The sequence below is a fragment of the Amia ocellicauda genome, chromosome 10 (assembly GCF_036373705.1).
Source record: "Amia ocellicauda isolate fAmiCal2 chromosome 10, fAmiCal2.hap1, whole genome shotgun sequence".
Taxonomy (NCBI): Eukaryota; Metazoa; Chordata; class Actinopteri; order Amiiformes; family Amiidae; genus Amia; species Amia ocellicauda.
This window is the reverse complement of record NC_089859.1, coordinates 30,370,272-30,389,773: the sequence shown is the minus strand read 5'-3', so window position 1 is coordinate 30,389,773 and position 19,502 is coordinate 30,370,272. Positions and strand designations below refer to the sequence as shown.

The 19,502-nt window shown below is 38.0% G+C and overlaps 1 protein-coding gene across 2 annotated transcripts in view; it reads left to right on the top strand.

The window, feature by feature from the left end:
• The window catches only part of dtnbp1a (dystrobrevin binding protein 1a), a 97,353-nt gene that overhangs the window by 28,155 nt on the left and 49,696 nt on the right, over positions 1-19,502 (top strand). For both annotated transcript variants that reach the window (XM_066715876.1, XM_066715877.1), the window contains exons 6-7: positions 7,185-7,317; positions 14,139-14,161. In XM_066715876.1, the coding sequence (XP_066571973.1) occupies positions 7,185-7,317; positions 14,139-14,161 (156 nt within the window). The remainder of the gene's footprint in view (positions 1-7,184; positions 7,318-14,138; positions 14,162-19,502) is intronic.

The following is a 19,502-nucleotide window of genomic DNA, read 5'->3' as shown; positions in this document are numbered from 1 at the left end:
AAGGAAACAGAAGGGTTTTTTCTTGGTCTTTTAACTTTACACCAGATTGTCACTGTCTTCCTGTCTCTTTTACTGTAATGATCACAACGAAGGGAGTGGGAGTCTTCTTAATCTCATTTATGGTGTGTATGTTTATTAAAAAAAAAAAAAAAAAAAATCACCCTCTACTTTTGCTGCCAGTATTATGAATCACTTGTTAAGAATTAAATCAAAGATGCTTATACATTTATAAACACTTTTTAACAGCAAATTGTTGAAAAAATATTTGCTCTTTTGTATTATTATTATTTTTTAAGAAGTGTTCCTGTAATCCAACTGTACTAAAGCTATTGACTCAAAGATATGCTGCTGATTAAAAATATGATTATACAAAAAACAAACTAGAAACCAATATCTACATGAACACTTTATGATGTTATGTATTCTACAGTGAGGGGAAAAAAAGTATTTGATCCCATGCTGATTTTGTACATTTGCCCACTGACAAAGAAATGATCAGTCTATAATTTTAATGGTAGGTGTATTTTAACAGTGAGAGACAGAATAACAACAAAAAAATCCAGAAAAACGCATTTCAAAAAAGTTATAAATTGATGTGCATGTTAATGAGGGAAATAAGTATTTGACCCCTTCGATTTAGTACTTGGTGGCAAAACCCTTGTTGGCAATCACAGAGGTCAGACGTTTCTTGTAGTTGGCCACCAGGTTTGCACACATCTCAGGAGGGATTTTGTCCCACTCCTCTTTGCAGATCCTCTCCAAGTCATTAAGGTTTCGAGGCTGACGTTTGGCAACTCAAACCTTCAGCTCCCTCCACAGATTTTCTATGGGATTAAGGTCTGGAGACTGGCTAGGCCACTCCAGGACCTTAATGTGCTTCTTCTTGAGCCACTCCTTTGTTGCCTTGGCTGTGTGTTTTGGGTCATTGTCATGCTGGAATACCCATCCACGACCCATTTTCAATGCCCTGGCTGAGGGAAGGAGGTTCTCACCCAAGATTTGATGGTACATGGCCCCGTCCATCGTCCCTTTGATGCGGTGCAGTTGTCCTGTCCCCTTAGCAGAAAAACACCCCCAAAGCATAATGTTTCCACCTCCATGTTTGACGGTGGGGATGGTGTTCTTGCGGTCATTCCTCCTCCTCCAAACACGGCGAGTTGAGTTGATGCCAAAGAGCTTGATTTTGGTCTCATTTGACCACACTTTCACCCAGTTCTCCTCTGAATCATTCAGATGTTCATTGGCAAACTTCAGACGGGCCTGTACATGTGCTTTCTTGAGCAGGGGGACCTTGCGGGCGCTGCAGGATTTCAGTCCTTCACAGCGTAGTGTGTTACCAATTGTTTTCTTGGTGACTATGGTCCCAGCTGCCTTGAGATCATTAACAAGATCCTCCCGTGTAGTTCTGGGCTGATTCCTCACCGTTCTCATGATCATTGAAACTCCACGAGGTGAGATCTTACATGGAGCCCCAGACTGAGGGAGACTGACAGTTATTTTGTGTTTCTTCCATTTGCGAATAATCACACCAACTGTTGTCACCTTCTCACCAAGCTGCTTGGCGATGGTCTTGTAGCCCATTCCAGCCTTGTGTAGGTCTACAATCTTGTCCCTGACATCCTTGGACAGCTCTTTGGTCTTGGCCATGGTGGAGAGTTTGGAATCTGATTGATTGATTGCTTCTGTGCACAGGTGTCTTTTATACAGGTAACGAGCTGAGATTAGGAGTACTCCCTTTAAGAGAGTGCTCCTAATCTCAGCTCGTTACCTGTATAAAAGACACCTGGGAGCCAGAAATCTTGCTGATTGATAGGGGATCAAATACTTATTTCCCTCATTAACATGCAAATCAATTTATAACTTTTTTGAAATGCGTTTTTCTGGATTTTTTTGCTGTTATTCTGTCTCTCACTGTTAAAATACACCAACCTTAAAATTATAGACTGATCATTTCTTTGTCAGTGGGCAAATGTACAAAATCAGCAGGGGATCAAATACTTTTTTCCCTCACTGTATGTTCTCGTTTCTCAATCCCCCCCAAGCCTGCTCTTCATAATAGATTTGTCCAATTGAAAGTGCCAAAAAAAAATGTTTCTATGCACTGCAATATTACGCGTGTGTGTGTACACTTGGTTGTCAGGGGAGTTGACCACACCACCATTTAATGCAAAGCCTCTCTGTATGTGGATAGATAATCTCCACTCTTTAATATAATTAAAACCTATCATTCTCATTTCAGTTGATATGTCCAGTCTGTGTTGCCAGTCATTTAATTGCTCCATACATCCTTTCTCCATCTTTTTTTATGAAGCTTTTGCCTATAAGGTTCATCGCATTATAGGAAGATTTCTCAAATGTTGATCACTGGCAGTTCCAGTGTGTGACCACTAGGCGACAATGCACACCATCATTTCCCAGCATTCTCTCTATGCAAATAAGTGCTGTCAGACTCTCCTTTAATCTTGGGAGCAATATGCAAAGTGTTACACTGCGTTTGCTTTTGTTGGGTTGATGTCTTCATGGAGGAACACATCAGGAAAATCTAAACCGATTTATTAATAAATAAAAACTGAATGTCATTCTTAGCTGTGTGTGTAGTAATTCTCAGAGCAGGCTGAGAGCAATGGAGTGGCACAGTTCTCCACTGTGCTGGGCCTCTCAGGCAGGATTAACCCAGAGCTGGCCAGCCAAGATGAGAGTCCAAGGAGGGCATCCAGCTCTTGTCTGAACAGGAAACTCTAGAGAGATGGCATATGGACAGTAGCCTATTTACATTTTTTGCATATCCTTTCAGCTGATTCCTAGATTTCGAGATGATGAATTAAAGCCATAGGCTGGCAGTGCCAAGTGTCTTTTTTTTTTTTTTTTTAGAGCTGCAGGGTCTTTATTTCCTGTATCTGGACACTCCTCATTTTAATTTTATCATCCCAACTTTTAAGAACCCTGAAAGTTAACCTGAGTCTTCTATGATGGCTGTATGGGTATGCAAAATTTTATTATTTTTCTCAAAATGTTTAGGAATGCTGCGTTCCTAAACTACGTTCAGAAACACTATGGGTATTCACAGTAACAACATGACTTTTACGATTACATTTGATTATTACGGAATGCAGTGTTTCCTTGTGATCATGAGAGGGGAAGCACGGACACCCAATGAACAGGACTGGTGCATCATCATGAATGTTAACCCAGGATGTTAGATCAGTCTCTGGAAGAAATGCATCTGATTACACTTATTTTATTATTATGTTTTTTATCCCACTGCCCTGTTCCTTGAAGCTTTCAGGTAGGTGTTTCTTTAAACCACAGAGACTCTCTGGGGTTGTACATGGGTTGGCATGCATGCCAAAAAGATCTGTTCTGAATAACTAAGCACAACACAAACCTCAACAGACACAAAGGCCTGCTCAGCGGACCAGGGAAATCTCTTTCAATTAGTTCAAGGTCTGTCCTTATGTAAGGTTTTACATTTTAAATAGGGAATGATATTACAAAACAATAAAAGTCAGTAAAGAACACCACAAATTAGATGCCAAGTCAGCTGGTGAATATAAATCAGACAATGTATATTAGAGGTAGGCTTTTCTAATTATAATTGTATTTTGTCTCCTGTTTTTGAGTCTGAGTGAGAAGCAGCGATTAAATATAGTGTAAGTTTATAGTAAGACTGGAACACTTGGGAAATGGGAAGAGATAACGTCAATTTTACAGCTACCAGAATCCATTCATATCCACGTCCTGTGGGATATTTTACTTAATTTTGTGATCTATTTAATAATTGTGTTCATAGTGTTGTGCTACTTATTGCATGCAACAAAACAGTCCACAGTCTGCTGCAGTGTTATGGTCTGTTTTTCGTTTTGTATTTTGTTTGTGTGATTAAATTAATTAAATGTATTGAGTTTGTCTCAGTCATGTTGCAATAGGGCACAAGTGCACAGCTGCGTACAGTTTATTGTGGTTTTCTGAAAATGCGCATATAAATCGGCGTTGTCCTCTTCTGGTCCTTCAGGGCAGCAGCTCCGCACCCTTTATGAGTTTCTTCACCTCATGCTGCCACAGTCCGAATAGGAAACCCAGTCCCATCTCACCACAACATGTGTGGAACCCATTTCTATTCAAATCAAAGTCTTGTCACGAAATCCATTTAGCCGAGAAAACTTAATCAATCATTTTAGAGCTGTGGTTTGGTCTGCCTGGACTGGCCTGACATTCAAGCCTATGTTGCGATACACAAGTGCATCCATTGTGGCCACGCTTGTCAATGCTCTTGGCTGCTTCGGGGTTCACAGTGGGGCATGTCTTCCTCTGGCACTGCAGTCCCAACAGTCTGGGCCCGTTTTTCCTGCGCTCCTGCAGTACCAGTCACCAGACCCCAGCTGAATGATGGCCTTTCATTGACACAACCCCTTCAGCGGAAGCAGTCCTTGGTGTGCATTGCCTGATTACCAGTACTCCTTTTGTTCAGGATTTAAATAATGGAGAGACAAATCCTCACCAACATTGCGTCTTTAACTGAACAGGGTGATGCAGCATTTTTCACTGTTTTTAGCTTACGAATCCCTCACCACCCCTCGCTTTCAGATCCATTCTTTCTGCACTGCAGAATTCCAGATGACAGGCATGCAGTGGTAAAGTGCATGTCTGAGGAAAATGTGTACTAATGTTTTCAGGCTTTTCTCTACTGCTGTTATTGTTTGAAGAACCAGAGTGATTCTGTATATAACAGCATCACAATTCTGTCAGCATGAAATTATTTTTGAGAAATGAAGTTTTTCCTGTTTAGTTTTTTTATGTAAATGCTGTAGAAGGCACTTTATGCACTTTTTATATATGAAGTAGAACACTATGCGGTGAATGAGAAAAAATTAACAATGAGTTTTGATTAAATTGTTCAGCTTTGTGCATCAGTGACCTTCGGAATCTGGAACAAAATGAAACAAGTATTTAAGATACCAGACTTAATTGGTTCCAAGTGCTTCACAATGATTGACATATGGGTTGTTGTTTTTTAAATTGAGGAACATGTGGAACTCCATACATTTCCCCAGAAGTTTTACCCAGTTAAAGCTTATCTTAGGATTTATAAGACAAATTTGGCCATGATATAAAATACCAGAGCCCGTTTATAAGAGTCAGTCAGTCAAACACAGCCCTTTGGAATTGCTTTAAAATGCAGATTACAATACAATGCAGAAATATGTCTTGAACAGCTTTTAACTTCTGTCAGAACTATAGATGTGAATTTAATTGGTTTGATTTTAATGTAGCTGTTCTTAGATGTTTTAGTTAAAATGTGTCTGTTATTCCAATTAAAGTGGTTGAATGCCTTAATTTAGTAATTTTCTTTCTTACATGTGTCAATTCACATAGTTTGGCAGATGTGAATGCAAGTTCTGTATCTGTTATTCATGTATTTTAATCTAGTAAATGTGGTATCAATGTGAATCTAGTATAAGACAAATATCTAGTATACACTCACCTAAAGGATTATTAGGAACACCTGTTCAATTTCTCATTAATGCAATTATCTAACCAACCAATCACATGGCAGTTGCTTCAATGCATTTAGGGGTGTGGTCCTGGTCAAGACAATCTCCTGAACTCCAAACTGAATGTCTGAATGGGAAAGAAAGGTGATTTAAGCAATTTTGAGCGTGGCATGGTTGTTGGTGCCAGACGGGCCGGTCTGAGTATTTCACAATCTGCTCAGTTACTGGGATTTTCACGCACAACCATTTCTAGGGTTTACAAAGAATGGTGTGAAAAGGGAAAAACATCCAGTATGCGGCAGTCCTGTGGGCGAAAATGCCTTGTTGATGCTAGAGGTCAGAGGAGAATGGGCCGACTGATTCAAGCTGATAGAAGAGCAACTTTGACTGAAATAACCACTCGTTACAACCGAGGTATGCAGCAAAGCATTTGTGAAGCCACAACACGTACAACCTTGAGGCGGATGGGCTACAACAGCAGAAAACCCCACCGGGTACCACTCATCTCCACTACAAATAGGAAAAAGAGGCTACAATTTGCACAAGCTCACCAAAATTGGACAGTTGAAGACTGGAAAAATGTTGCCTGGTCTGATGAGTCTCGATTTCTGTTGAGACATTCAGATGGTAGAGTCAGAATTTGGCGTAAACAGAATGAGAACATGGATCCATCATGCCTTGTTACCACTGTGCAGGCTGGTGGTGGTGGTGTAATGGTGTGGGGGATGTTTTCTTGGCACACTTTAGGCCCCTTAGTGCCAATTGGGCATCGTTTAAATGCCACGGCCTACCTGAGCATTGTTTCTGACCATGTCCATCCCTTTATGACCACCATGTACCCATCCTCTGATGGCTACTTCCAGCAGGATAATGCACCATGTCACAAAGGTCGAATCATTTCAAATTGGTTTCTTGAACATGACAATGAGTTCACTGTACTAAACTGGCCCCCACAGTCACCAGATCTCAACCCAATAGAGCATCTTTGGGATGTGGTGGAATGGGAGCTTCGTGCCCTGGATGTGCATCCCACAAATCTCCATCAACTGCAAGATGCTATCCTATCAATATGGGCCAACATTTCTAAAGAATGCTTTCAGCACCTTGTTGAATCAATGCCACGTAGAACTAAGGCAGTTCTGAAGGCGAAAGGGGGTCAAACACAGTATTAGTATGGTGTTCCTAATAATCCTTTAGGTGAGTGTATATATATATATATATATATATTTTTTTTTTCATTTCACACAGTCATTGTGTTTATTATACATACCACGCAGAAATGCCAATAAACATATTAGAGCATTTCAATTATGTGCTGTGGATGTTTTTATTTTTGTTTTTTGGACTCAGGATGCATTGTTTATAATTTAGTGCTGTGCCCAATGTTAGATTCCAAAGGGAAGACTGTGTGAGAAAAGTCTAAAATGTTTGTGACTTCTACTAATTTGGGAACATCCTTGAAGAAAAGGCTAGTATGGGCAGATGAGTAATCCTCAGGGTCAAAAACACACTGTGCAATAAATTCTTTCCATCTCATATTATCCAACAAGTTGCCTTAAAATGGTCTGCAAGTGGAGAGGTTTAATTTTAAATGCAAGTTACATGTAATCATGGTGGGATGTGGTAATGATGGATGATAATTGAGTCAGCAAGTTGCCTAACCTCAGTGCTGAACTGTGCTTGGTTGTGCAGCCCACTTGGAAGCCGACTTTGAAGAGATGGAGAGTCGGCTGTCCCTCCTGGAGGATCTGTGTGGCCAGTGTGAACTACAGCGCTACAAACACTACCAGGTCGTGCAGGTGGAAAACTACAAGAAAAAGAAAAGGTACTTTAGCCACATATTTCCCCCTCCCCTTACGTGTACTGTACAATGACTTTGCTGCAAAAACACAGTACAAATCAGCGTATGAAAACTTAGATGGCATGAGGCTGAGAATGTTTCTCAAATTCGTAGTGGACTATGGCTGATATTTTATCAATTACATTGATTTTATCAATTACACCTGAGACTTTACCCTCTAAAGTAACTGTTGTCCACAAACAGATTCAGCTGTGCTAGCACTGATATGCGTTGTTTTGTCTTTATCTAGGTGTATTCAATTTGTAAACAGAGCTGCAGTAAGCAGATCAATTTAAAGGAATTATCTCAAACCATCAACTTATGTTTGTTTGAGGAATACATAAAATGCACTTAAAAATGTCCAATGCTCACAAAATAAGTTGTGAGCATTGGACACATGACTATATATATATGTTGCACACATCAGAATGTTCTTGCATTGAAAAATGTCACTTGATTTCTTCAGGGGTTTTTCTGGATCTGTTTCCTATAAAAATATATATATTTTTTCCCCTTCTCTCTCTGAGTCTAAGAAATCCCCAACATATGCCGATTTGCTGTGTAATACAGGAGGTTGTATCCATGTTAAGCAGAACAGCCAATCAGTCTGTTTAATCTACTTTGAATTAACACGACCATAGCCTGCTTTGTTTAAAGTATCTCACCCTCAACCATCTCAAGGTAAAGGGCACATTTCTCAGCAGGTTGCATTCAGACCAAGTGACTATATACATTTATGAATTAAATAAAAATGATGTCAATGCAACTAGATACGTTTTGGGTGAATTTACAGTAAACAGTGTACTTGTGTTAACATGTGGATCAATTCTTTGACTCTAAACAGAAGCACAGAACAGCTTTAGAAAGATGAGAAAAGTGAGATGTATTCTTGAAGTGCCTCTGGCTCCTGTATTGTGCAGCAGAGGAAAGATTAACTCCTTGAAAGGTAAATGGTTAATCTGTTTAGGATACATACATAAATCTGTTAGTGTTGCTCTTCAGTGGAACTAATGCGAAAACGAAATGAGGTAGGAGACGAGGGCCCGGCGTCAGTGGGCTGCACTGCGTCGCAGTCGTAGGTGCGCTTTTCAGCAGCTTGTTGCAGTATTGATAAAGTGAGCTTCGCAGCCAGGAGGTTAATCTCCCTAATCCCTTTATTGACTGACTACAGTTGCTATTCACCAAGCCTTTGCTGACTTCATGTAAAAGGATTTCCATTTTGCTAATTAATTGCCAGGCGAAGAGAAGCCTAGGTAGTGTTTAAGTCTCGCTGTGGAAGTGCACGCTCTGGGCCACTGCGGGGCCAACGGCTCCCCTCCGGAGCGCTGAGATAAAAATACAACTGGGGGGGAAAGAGAAGAAGGCTGTGAATGAGGGAGAACATATTAATTGGTCGTGGACGTGCATCAAAGCACATCACGTGCCGGGTCTCTCTTACTATATTCAGAACTGCTGCCTGGCTGGAGATGAATGGGGTAGCATGCTCCTGGGGGCTATTTGTCATCATTAGTGTATATGCATTCTTCAGTTATCTGCTTTGGGATGCTTCAGAATTACAGGGTCACGTGCAAAATCCATCCACGATAATGACATCTGTATACCACCACTAGCTCTGTTACCATGGCTATTAGGAAGAACAGCACATGTTGCTGCTTTGATAGAAAGAACCCAAAACTGAAAAAACTCACAGCTTCAAACAATTATTTAAAGATAATTAGGTCGTGCTTTCATGTCAATACCAACAGTCAAAATGGGTTCACTATTGTACAAACATTTCCTGTAATATTTATGTCTAATCAAGCTATATATTAGCAACAAAAGACAGGACTGCGTCATAAGAAAATTGGTTTGAAAAAGAAACGGCAGAGGACATAGTTTGCAATCATTTTACTATAAACCTTTCCCAGAGTTCAAAATAAACTGTATACTAGTCACACACTGCAGAACGTGGCTTTCTTTGTCATTACCAAAGCGTTGAGCTCTGGGTTTCATTTGGAATAATGATCAGAACGTCTTGTCAGGACTTTAATAGGCTATTCCAAATTCTTACAAACACGGGTGCCACAGAGTCAAAATATCCTTGTCTAACTGATTACACCATGTCCCTTTATATGAACAGGTTGGAAAATAAATGTATCATTTGTATGTACTCAAATTTCCATTTCAATGTACTCCTTATGATTCTGAAGTGGCCAGAATGGGGTAGCAGCTGATTCCTCATCTAGATTTAATGACTAGTTTTAGATTTACCAGATTCGCTCTATGGTGTGTTGATTGGTGCTTACTGATCAGATAAATCCCTTATACTTCTGCTTATTTGTAAATTCCCCAGGTCTGGGGGAGATTTGTAAAAATATTTTTTTACCTTGTATTTGTACATAGTTTAAAGCCCTTTCTCGTGTAATGAGCTTCATGAAGCCCTACTGACCTGCTAGGCAAGAAATGTATTAATGTTCTCCTTCATGGGCCTGCAGGCAACTGTGTTTATCCCAACAAATGAATGTAAATTGAGCGAGTGATGTTGTTGCAGAAGCCGAGCTATTAGTGTTTATAAGGGGCAAGTAACACTGGAAAGCAAAGCAATAAATAAGATTTGTTTCAATTTGATAAGCGAATGAAGTACATATTCAGCATGGTTTAGTGCTCTTTATTACACTCTGGGTTGCTTTGTTATTAAGAGGCAAATGATTTTTTTGCACACAATTCATTTTGATGTTTTGCACGAGAACCCATAGATCCTGTGAAGTTGCCATTAGAGAAAGTCTTTTTTATGTATCTATGTCAACAGTAGATGATTAATGGGAGTCAGGATACATCAGTTTACTTTATGTGCAATATAACTGCATTTGGCTAAGATTACTTGGACTAAATAAAAAAGAGGTTAGTTGTTCTATAGCAAATTAGTACATTTTGTTGACCATATATAAAGAGTTACACATGAGAAATCAAACATGAAAGAAATAATGTGCATTTGCACAGCGGTCATGGTGTTGAATTCGTCCTCTGATTTAGAGTTTTTAATGATAGGTTGTGCCTGTCATTAATTTGTAAGGTGAGAATTATGGGTTTTGAGATGTGAAACTGAGTCCATTATAAATACTAAGTGCATTGGTTGCAATAATGTGATATATTATTTCTAATGCTTATACACTTTACATTGGGCTTTCATTTCTGGAGCTCTAGGGATCACCCCTGGATTACGTCACTGCTTTTGTCTGAGAGGGCGGCCCAGTTCATAAAAATGGCTTGCGGTGTAGGACTACTGGCAAGGGCAAGATTAATATGGCCATGAACACTGAGATGCTTCATTGCAACATTACACTGGGCAATCGAAGGCAAGCTGCAGGCACATGGTTTAAAAATAGATCTCGCATTCTGCGCTGCTTTACCCTGTGTACAAATTGAGAGCTTTTGAATCAAGTTTTGCCTCCAAGTCGCTTTGATGAATAAAAACATCAGTCACACCATAAGTAGATTTCAGTCAAATAAGAACCCCTTCAGAAGCTACTGTCACCCTGCTTTTTTGTTTCCTTTCTTACGTGGTGCTTATTTCTGCCTTGCTTGTTCTTTGCCTTCACTTTGCCTCCTACTGAAGTAACAGTTTCTAAAAAAAAAAAAAAAAAATGACTGAGAAATCGCGAAGAAATGAGGGTCGCATGATGTGAAAGATGAAATTAAGTATCTAACAATACAATACACAGTGACCGTCATGTTTAATAATCTTAACATGAACAGCTGGGTTCCAGACGCCAGAATTCATAACTTTCAGAAACCCTTATTTCAGCCTATGAACAACATGAGAAATGCTGTATTTTATTATTATTATTATTATTATTATTATTATTATTATTATTATTACCCTATAATTTATTTAAAAAGACATTGGTTCTGAAACAAAGGACTACATATCACAACAAATAGAGGAGAAAGGACTTACAGTAATCATTAGTTCATACATTTCTCATTTGAATTATGTAAAACCTTTCCTAAATTTCCCAGACTACTGTATTAGAATGGCATGTGGATTTAGTTGTCTGATGCGCCTCCGCAGTGCACAGTGAAGTAAGAGGATGTTATCTCCACAACAGTACACAGAGCCGGATTAGGAAAACTCATTTAAATTAAAGAGGGGGGAAGAAAACAGATTTTGACTCATGTTATGCCTACTTAGGAAGATTTTTTTAAAGGAGTAATTAAACATTTCAGAATCCTCAACCATCATCTTTTAATCCATGCCATTTTCAGCAATAATGGGTTGAAGGAATCATTTGTCTTTCAAAAACACACTAACCTCTTTTCTTTCACCCTCGCAAGCTCGTCTAATGCAATATACTAAACTACTGTCTTGTGATAAAGCGAGGAAATACCTTGTTCCTAATAAAATACCTTAGGATGGAATATTTTATTCAAATCTTGAATACCTACAGAGTTACTACTGGAATACTAGACCAACTGGTCAACATTGAGCTCTGGGAGGATCCATTTTAATTGACTGTACTTTTGTTGTCTGCCTCAGGCTAACAAATACAATGTAAACACAAATGAAAAATAGAACCAAATTAAAATAGAGCTTTTGTTTAAAGTACACAGCATGGATGTACACTGTTAAGTACACTGTTAAGGACACTGTGGAATACTTTTTTACTTAATTTTAATCTTATGGAGCTGAATTTGAAATGTATGAGTCTTGGAGTTATAGATGCCATTCTGATTAAAATGACCTTAAACAGCACTTTACAATCACAAGGCACTTAATGAAGTCATTGGTAAAACAATGCAAACATTCGCGGAAGATCAACCCAGATCTCTCCTGTTTCACCTGTGATCTAGCAGAAGTGCAAATCCACTCATCTCCCCCATGAAGTGCATTGTCAGGTGGGTTGTCAGTAGGGGTTGTTGCTTTATAAGCTAAACAAAAATAAACAGTGCTTACACAAGTTGCTGCCACAGTGGGGGCTCTCAGTCCTAGTTTGACTCTGGATAGAAACCTGTAAGCCCCAGGCTGTAGGCCTACTGTAACTTAACTGTAGCTATAATTATACAGGGACTCTAAACAAACAGAAGGCAAGTTATGATTTTAATGAATGTTGAAGGAGCTTTGACTAAAATAAATAAATAACCAAGTAAATAAGGCCGGTAGCACAGTATGTCGTTACTTAGCAACAGGCACCTACCTACTTGCATATTTGAATTCTTGCAGTTGCAGACAGCACGCTTGCTGGGTCTGAAGGCAGAATCGACTGTTTACAGGTGTTTCACTTCTGCGTCACTCAAATGACTCATGGAGTCATTTGTAACCTAAAAATTGCTTCAGCGATTTATTGCAAGTTGTAGAAAAGCTTACAGTGATTTTCAAAACTTTATCATGTAGAAAAACATTCATCACTACTTTTTGTTTGATTTCCAGACTAATTAAGCTTCAATAATTCAGTAAAGTGTTATCCAGCTGAGATTGTACATTACTGTTCTCCTTTGAGTTTTTGTATCTCTCTCTCTCTCTCTCTCTCTCTCTCTCTGTCTTTGTTTCTGTGTGTGTGTGTGAGAGAGAAACATTTTCAAGCTTGAGCAACTTTCTCAGAGATACCAAAAATAAGTTCACGAAGGGAAGGGGACATGCTTGTGGTACAGATAGAGCTTGACATTGCAGTGGTTGTGTTTGATAAACTGTGATGAAGACTGGCAGCCGTATCACAGCCGTTCCCTCTTGCTTTCCAACCCATGTTTCTGCTGTGATGTTTGCTGGACCACATAACACATAAAGATGCTGATTAAATTCCATAATAGCTTTCTTAAGCACCTGTTATCATGGGATGCCCAATTGCTCAATACCACTGACAAGCATATAAGTGTTTGTGTACTTCATATTAGTCAAATTCCCAAAAGAAGGGTGACAAACCATTAAATCTTCACAAAAGTTATTTTTTAAGCTCTTTTTCTGCTATGACCTTTACAGTTTCATCACAGGGCTAGTGTAATTACTGCTGTCCACCCACTCACTGAGTCAAGTGCTGAGCTGTGAAATATTGTTACAGGAGACAACCAGCCATGAAGAATATACTGACACTCCAAGTACAAGAGAACTGTGGTGTGGTGCATGTCATTTTGTCCCGCTTTCCAGTCCACCTTGCCCCGTGCCAGAAGTATATTAGTGTTAAAAGTTAAACATTTACTATCAATTCACAGAAATCTATATGGCTTTCACTCATGGGCTAATCCTGTACACACATTACAAACATGGTGCCATAGTGTGCTTTTCCTAAAATGTAGCACTCTCATAAAGTGTGGGAGGCCAGATTTAACAAGAGTATGTCTTCATATCTAAACCATCAACCCCAAGGCTGTATAACAATCCATTTTGTAGAAAGCGTTTGACAACTGAGACTTGTGAAGTAAATTCAGACCTGTAAATTCAGCTGGAATGCGTTTGACAAGATTAAATGTCTGATATCATAAACATTTGAATGATGACGAGCATAACATGTTTCTCAACGATTGTAGTTCCCTAAAACCATTCCCTGTGTTAAACTGCTACTTACCACTATATTGGTGTTGAAGGTAGTATAATCATAAAAATACACAGTTAAAAGATGTAGAAACATATGTTACTAGACTGGATATGTTCAGCACTTTAAAGGTGTCACAATGGAGAGTTTGACAGTAAAGATCAGTCTTGTGTTTATGAGATAGGCTTCATTTGTTTTCTACCATTCATCTCTGTGGTTTTGAAATGGCATTTGTTGTTGAGTTGGGCTGAGTTAATAATTTTCCCAAATACTAATACTACCATCTTTTCTCTCTTTTTACAGGAAAGAGCTGGAAACCCTCAAAGGTAAAAAGCCTTGTTTAAGCTTTGATCTTTTTTTCAGAGATTATTGGCATCCTGTGACATTTTGCAAATGTGAGGGGATCGCAGCTCGATGTTAGTGGCCTTTCCAACACGCTTTCTGCTTTGTTTGTCAGAGCTGATGTTGACTTTAAGCAACAGAGAGGTAGGAGAGGTTGTTTGAATGTATTTACCTTCAGTAAATCTGTATCTGTCCATAGGCCTTTAAAAGCAGGGGTTAGTGCTTCAGGTAGTTTTTCAGATAATAATTGTTCTATTGACAGCTGGGCATGGTTACATTACCTTCCAGTCGTTGTTTTAAAGCTGGTTTTGTTCCTTGAAACAGACTAGCGGCATGTAAATTGAGTATATTACTGAGGGAGAAAAGGAGTATTAAACTTAGCAAAATGTTCAAAGGTCACACATTATTTTATCTGGTAAAATAGGTTTCATAACCATAAAATGATCGCAGCCATCTGTTTCACATTCCCACTGCCATTTATACAGAATGGTCTTGTAATTGGTTCTAGTCAGAAAGTGATTGAAGAAAAATAACTTTCTCATTCATGTAATAATATCAGTAGTGTTTGGTTTTCCTCTTGTATTGCTGGTACTACGTATACAAAGGATTTTGTATGAAACTGCACATTGTATCAGACCTAATTTATTGTACAAAGTCCGAGACTCCTAGTGTATAATCAGTATACTGTCAGTCTAGCAAAACAGAGTAGATAGCTAAACTTAGCATGACCACCTTGAGCCATTAACACTGTGTTGGTCATAAATACCTTCACCTATTGCCATATCAGTATAATACATTGTGAATATGGATTTTCTGCTGCTTTTATAACATAGGCACTAGGCAGATGTTAGTGATAAAAATGGAAGAGGTTTTTTTTTTTGTCTCTCTCTCTCTCAAATGAATAAAAATCAAACAGTATCTCGGAGGCACCCTGCCGAGCCCTCAATGATGTACAGTGTGCAGCTTTGATATTGTTTTCAAAGGCTATAGAGCCTAACCCTTACTCAGAATAATGCCAGCAATCAATAAAAGAAGGAAACAGGTCTCTTTTTTCTTTTCTTATTCTGTTGTAGTTTTGAAGTCTTTTTATATAATCCAAGATTTCCTCTTCAAGATACGATAATTTTACATGTTGCAATGAACTGAAACCACGATTAAAAAGCCTTGAATGTCTCCCAGTTAGGTGTTGCAAACATCACAGTCATATGTGTGTGTGTGTGTATATGCACATTGTACAAGAATGGCTGGGTTTATTCTTTGAAGCGTGAAGTCTTATTTCCATTAATCCCTGATTTTACAGTTTCTTTAATCTTTTATTAACCTGAATGATGAACAGGTTGAATAATAAGCCATGACAAATTTAAGGACAGTATCATTTGTGACTGTAAAATATTGAGTGTTTGTTTCTGTATTTAATGTCCATTTTTAATGCTCTCCCTGCTCCACCTCCTTAAATACCTGTCTGGCCTGTATCTCAGGGCTGAGTGGTATTACAAATAGCCCCTGTGACCGCGCTGTGCCACTGGGGATATTGCAGTACCTGTGGCCTGTCTCTCTCAGTCTGGCAGCATGGAGCTGGGCACCAGGGATGTGTGGGGGTGGGAACACATCAATAATGTAGCACAGAATAACATTCTCCACCATCTTCATGAGACTCCTTAATTGCTCCAATAAATTTGCAGCTGTAACGTTGTTCTGTGGGGGGTGGGGGACTCAGACCTGAAAAAGCACTTCCCCTTACATTGTTTTTAAGAAAGTAGTATAGCTGTGAGATGTAAATTTCCAACTTGACTTTGCCAGCTGCCTCTCAACTGGTTAATTGGAAGATTTAAACAAATAATAACTTCAAGGACACTGTACAGCCCAACTTGGAAGGTCACAGTGGGTGAACGCTGAGAGAGATGTTCAGTTTTAGAGATATGCGAGAGATGGCTATTCTGTTTGCTCAAAAGGGTTTTACTTGGTTCGGGTACAGTAGACACATTGGCCTGGCGACTTCTCATTGCTGAGGTGTTATTTCAGAATTTACAGCTCAGTGGTCTGATTTTCAGTCCAGTAACTTACACATTCCTGTTTTCATTATGGCATTCTTTCAGCAAAGCTGTTAAATATTAGATAGCAGACTGTGATTTGCAATGACCCCTGATCGCTTTATACTTAATAACTACAAATCAACTAAAATTATAATTAAAACTGAAGGGAAATTGTGGTTTAATATATATATATTTAAATTTACATATATTATTATTGCTTTCAACCATTTTTTATACAAATAATGAGCCCTGTTACAAATAGTCATTGGATTTGAATTTGGCCCTGAATATAAACTGCATGACTTTTAATTCCTAAGTGTAGGCTATAATTAATTTAAAATGGGAAAAGAAAATTATAGCCAAGTGCAAGGGACTGTACATTTTGTAAATTCATGAATTCATAATCTAAACTATAAGTCACCCTGGATATGGGGGTCTGTTAATATACATAAATAAATACATATTATTATTATAATATTTAAATTAAATTGTAATTTTCATGACAATAGCAACCATAACTGCTCTACATTATTACTGTCATTTAAATATCCTTGGTATTGGTTCCTGCTTATTCCTAATGCATATACATACTTTCACAATGGCTACTTTCCCAAGAGGTATTCATGTAATGTATTTTTACACATAGTAAAATATCTACAGTTAAAATAAACAAGAAAAGCACAAGAACAACATTTTTGGGTAGTCATTGTTAGGTCCACTTGGTTACAATAATGGCTAAATAATGCCTTTGAGGGCACATATAGTGTCTTCACAACAGAGATTTAGATGTTTGCTTAGCTTGGTTAGTCACCTTGAGGACCAGACTTGAGTAACAGAGTTAATCTGCATGCAATGGAAAGGGTTTTACTAAATGGGGTCTGCAGTGGTCTCAACCCACGATAATTAAATTGCTCAGTGAGTATAAGTACTAAATGGCAGCTTGGTCTGCATGCAGGTCATCTCAGAAGGTACCACCATGGGTTTTTCTGTTTTCCTTCTAAACCTAATTACCTGCTAAATAATGTGGATGTTTTTAAAATACTTTTACAACAGCTGAGACAATCATGCTGTTTTTCACTACCATAGTGTTACACAAGCTTTTCAAGTCTAAGACAGACTTACTTACTCATTTTTTTTCTGCACACAAATCCCAGCTGCCCATCCCATTATACATTATACAACAAAAGCTTTTCTTTTTATAGACTACTTAGCAGTGTAATTCTGTATGAAATATTAAAAATATTAATATATTTTCCAATATTCCATTGCAAACACCAAATTAGATAAGTTGACAATATGTGTTTATTAACAAAAAATACACAATAAAACATACCCAATCTTAGCATTAAGTAAGCATATACATGAAGGTGAAATGGCCAAATGTTTATTATTATATGTGAATATTAGTGATCAAATTAGGGTTACATCAGAGTCTCCAGTAATATTATGCTTTTCTTAAAGTTAGGGTTGCATTGACTTAGTTGGATTGGATGTAGATTTTTATGGGCCTAGCTTGAAATGTTGGTGTTGGATAGGGTTGGTATGTGACTGTCCTTCGAATGTCCAATGTTTCCAGTTGCTCCACTTTTATTCTGCTAAATTAGAACAACATTATTTTTTTGGTCCATAATACTTTCTCACATTACATTTTCTTTATTATTTTTTCCAGTCTGTCTTCATTTTTTGAGTTTTATTTCTCACAAATAAAAGTTAGTCATGATGACATGTTCCCTTCTGCTCGTCTTCTGGAACACTTTGATCTTTTTTTTGTGTGTATAAAAATGTGTTGTTTCCAACTGTTCATTATTGTATGTGCATTGACTAAAGGCATTTGTTAATTTATCTGAAAGTTTCAGAACACGCAGGCTGGTGGGGATTCTTTAATGATCTGCTCACAAAATCTGTCATTTTTTTCTGAATAAGCTGCTACTTCAAAGGAGGAGTTTCAACACACCATAATGTCTTTCACTGTGTGCTGAGTCCTCCCTGAAACTCTCATTAGGATATAAGTGATGTCACAGTTCTCTTGGTTTTTGAAGAGATGGACCTGTTACTAGAAATCTGTTTTCTCTTTGTCTTTTCTGCATTGCCTTTTGTTTCTTATTTAAAATAACTTAAATAAATCAGTCCCTGCAGTTTTGTCCAGAGTAGGGTCTCCTGTAGCTCACTGTAGATTACAAGTTCTTCAAAATGAGATCAACATGCTGTTTTTTCCTCCTGGTGTGGTACTGATCAGTCACAGTTAACTCTTAATGATGCACGGATTAACTTTCTTACTTGCTATTACGTTTGTTTGTGGGCATCCCATGAGATGCTTTCTGTGAGTAAACTTTATAGGTGAGAATTAAACCATAGAGATTTGTGTAGTGTATTTTGCTTGCACACTTCATTCACATTGCACACACTAAAGCTGCTTTAGAGAAATGTGTGCCTTGTGGGAACATGAACAATGTATATTTACAGCAGCATAAATATTACTATATAAGCAATGTGAATAGTTCTTTGGCTTAAAGTGACAGGCTCAGGCATGAGATCACTTTCAAGGATTTACATAGTTTGGGTAATGAAAGTGTGGTCTCACAAAGACTCGTTAAGATAATGACACTTCTGCCAATTTGAATGGATTTTTTTTTCTTCCTTGATAAAAGGGAATGGATCTCTTACAGAAGCTTTTGGAAACATTGGAGTGTCAAGAAAAGTGCTTTCAGTTAAAATGCCGTCACAATGAATAAGTAATTCACACTGTAAGAGCTTTTCTCATGATAGCAAACCAAATTCAAAATAGACAATTTGCCCCGGGTAAGGCTGTCTGCTGATAAATAAATAAATAAATATACCGATATACCAAATCAGCAGGTTTCTATGCATTTTAAGGCTCGTACATATTAAAAGCCAATCGATGGCAGTATAAATGGTTTGTAGAGTTAATATTTTATACACCCCAATTGGTGTTCGGCTAGGAAATGTCTTCAGAAATCAATTTTGATGAATGGGTGCACCGGGTTTTCTTTGTAATTAATTATTTTAGAACACAAACAATAAAATAAAAAAATCATCATCGTGATCTTTTGAAACTTTTGATACTTGTGTAACATGTTATAAGACTGTATATTCCCTAGGTAGCTAGGCGTTTTTTATTTTCTTTATTTTCTTTATGCCTATAATGTTAGGAGTCAATTAAATACAGAAACCAAATTTGCACATGAACAGATTACAATACAGAGTGAAGTAACCCTCTCACAGTACTATTTAATTACACATGAAGATTAAATACCTTTATTATAGATGATTC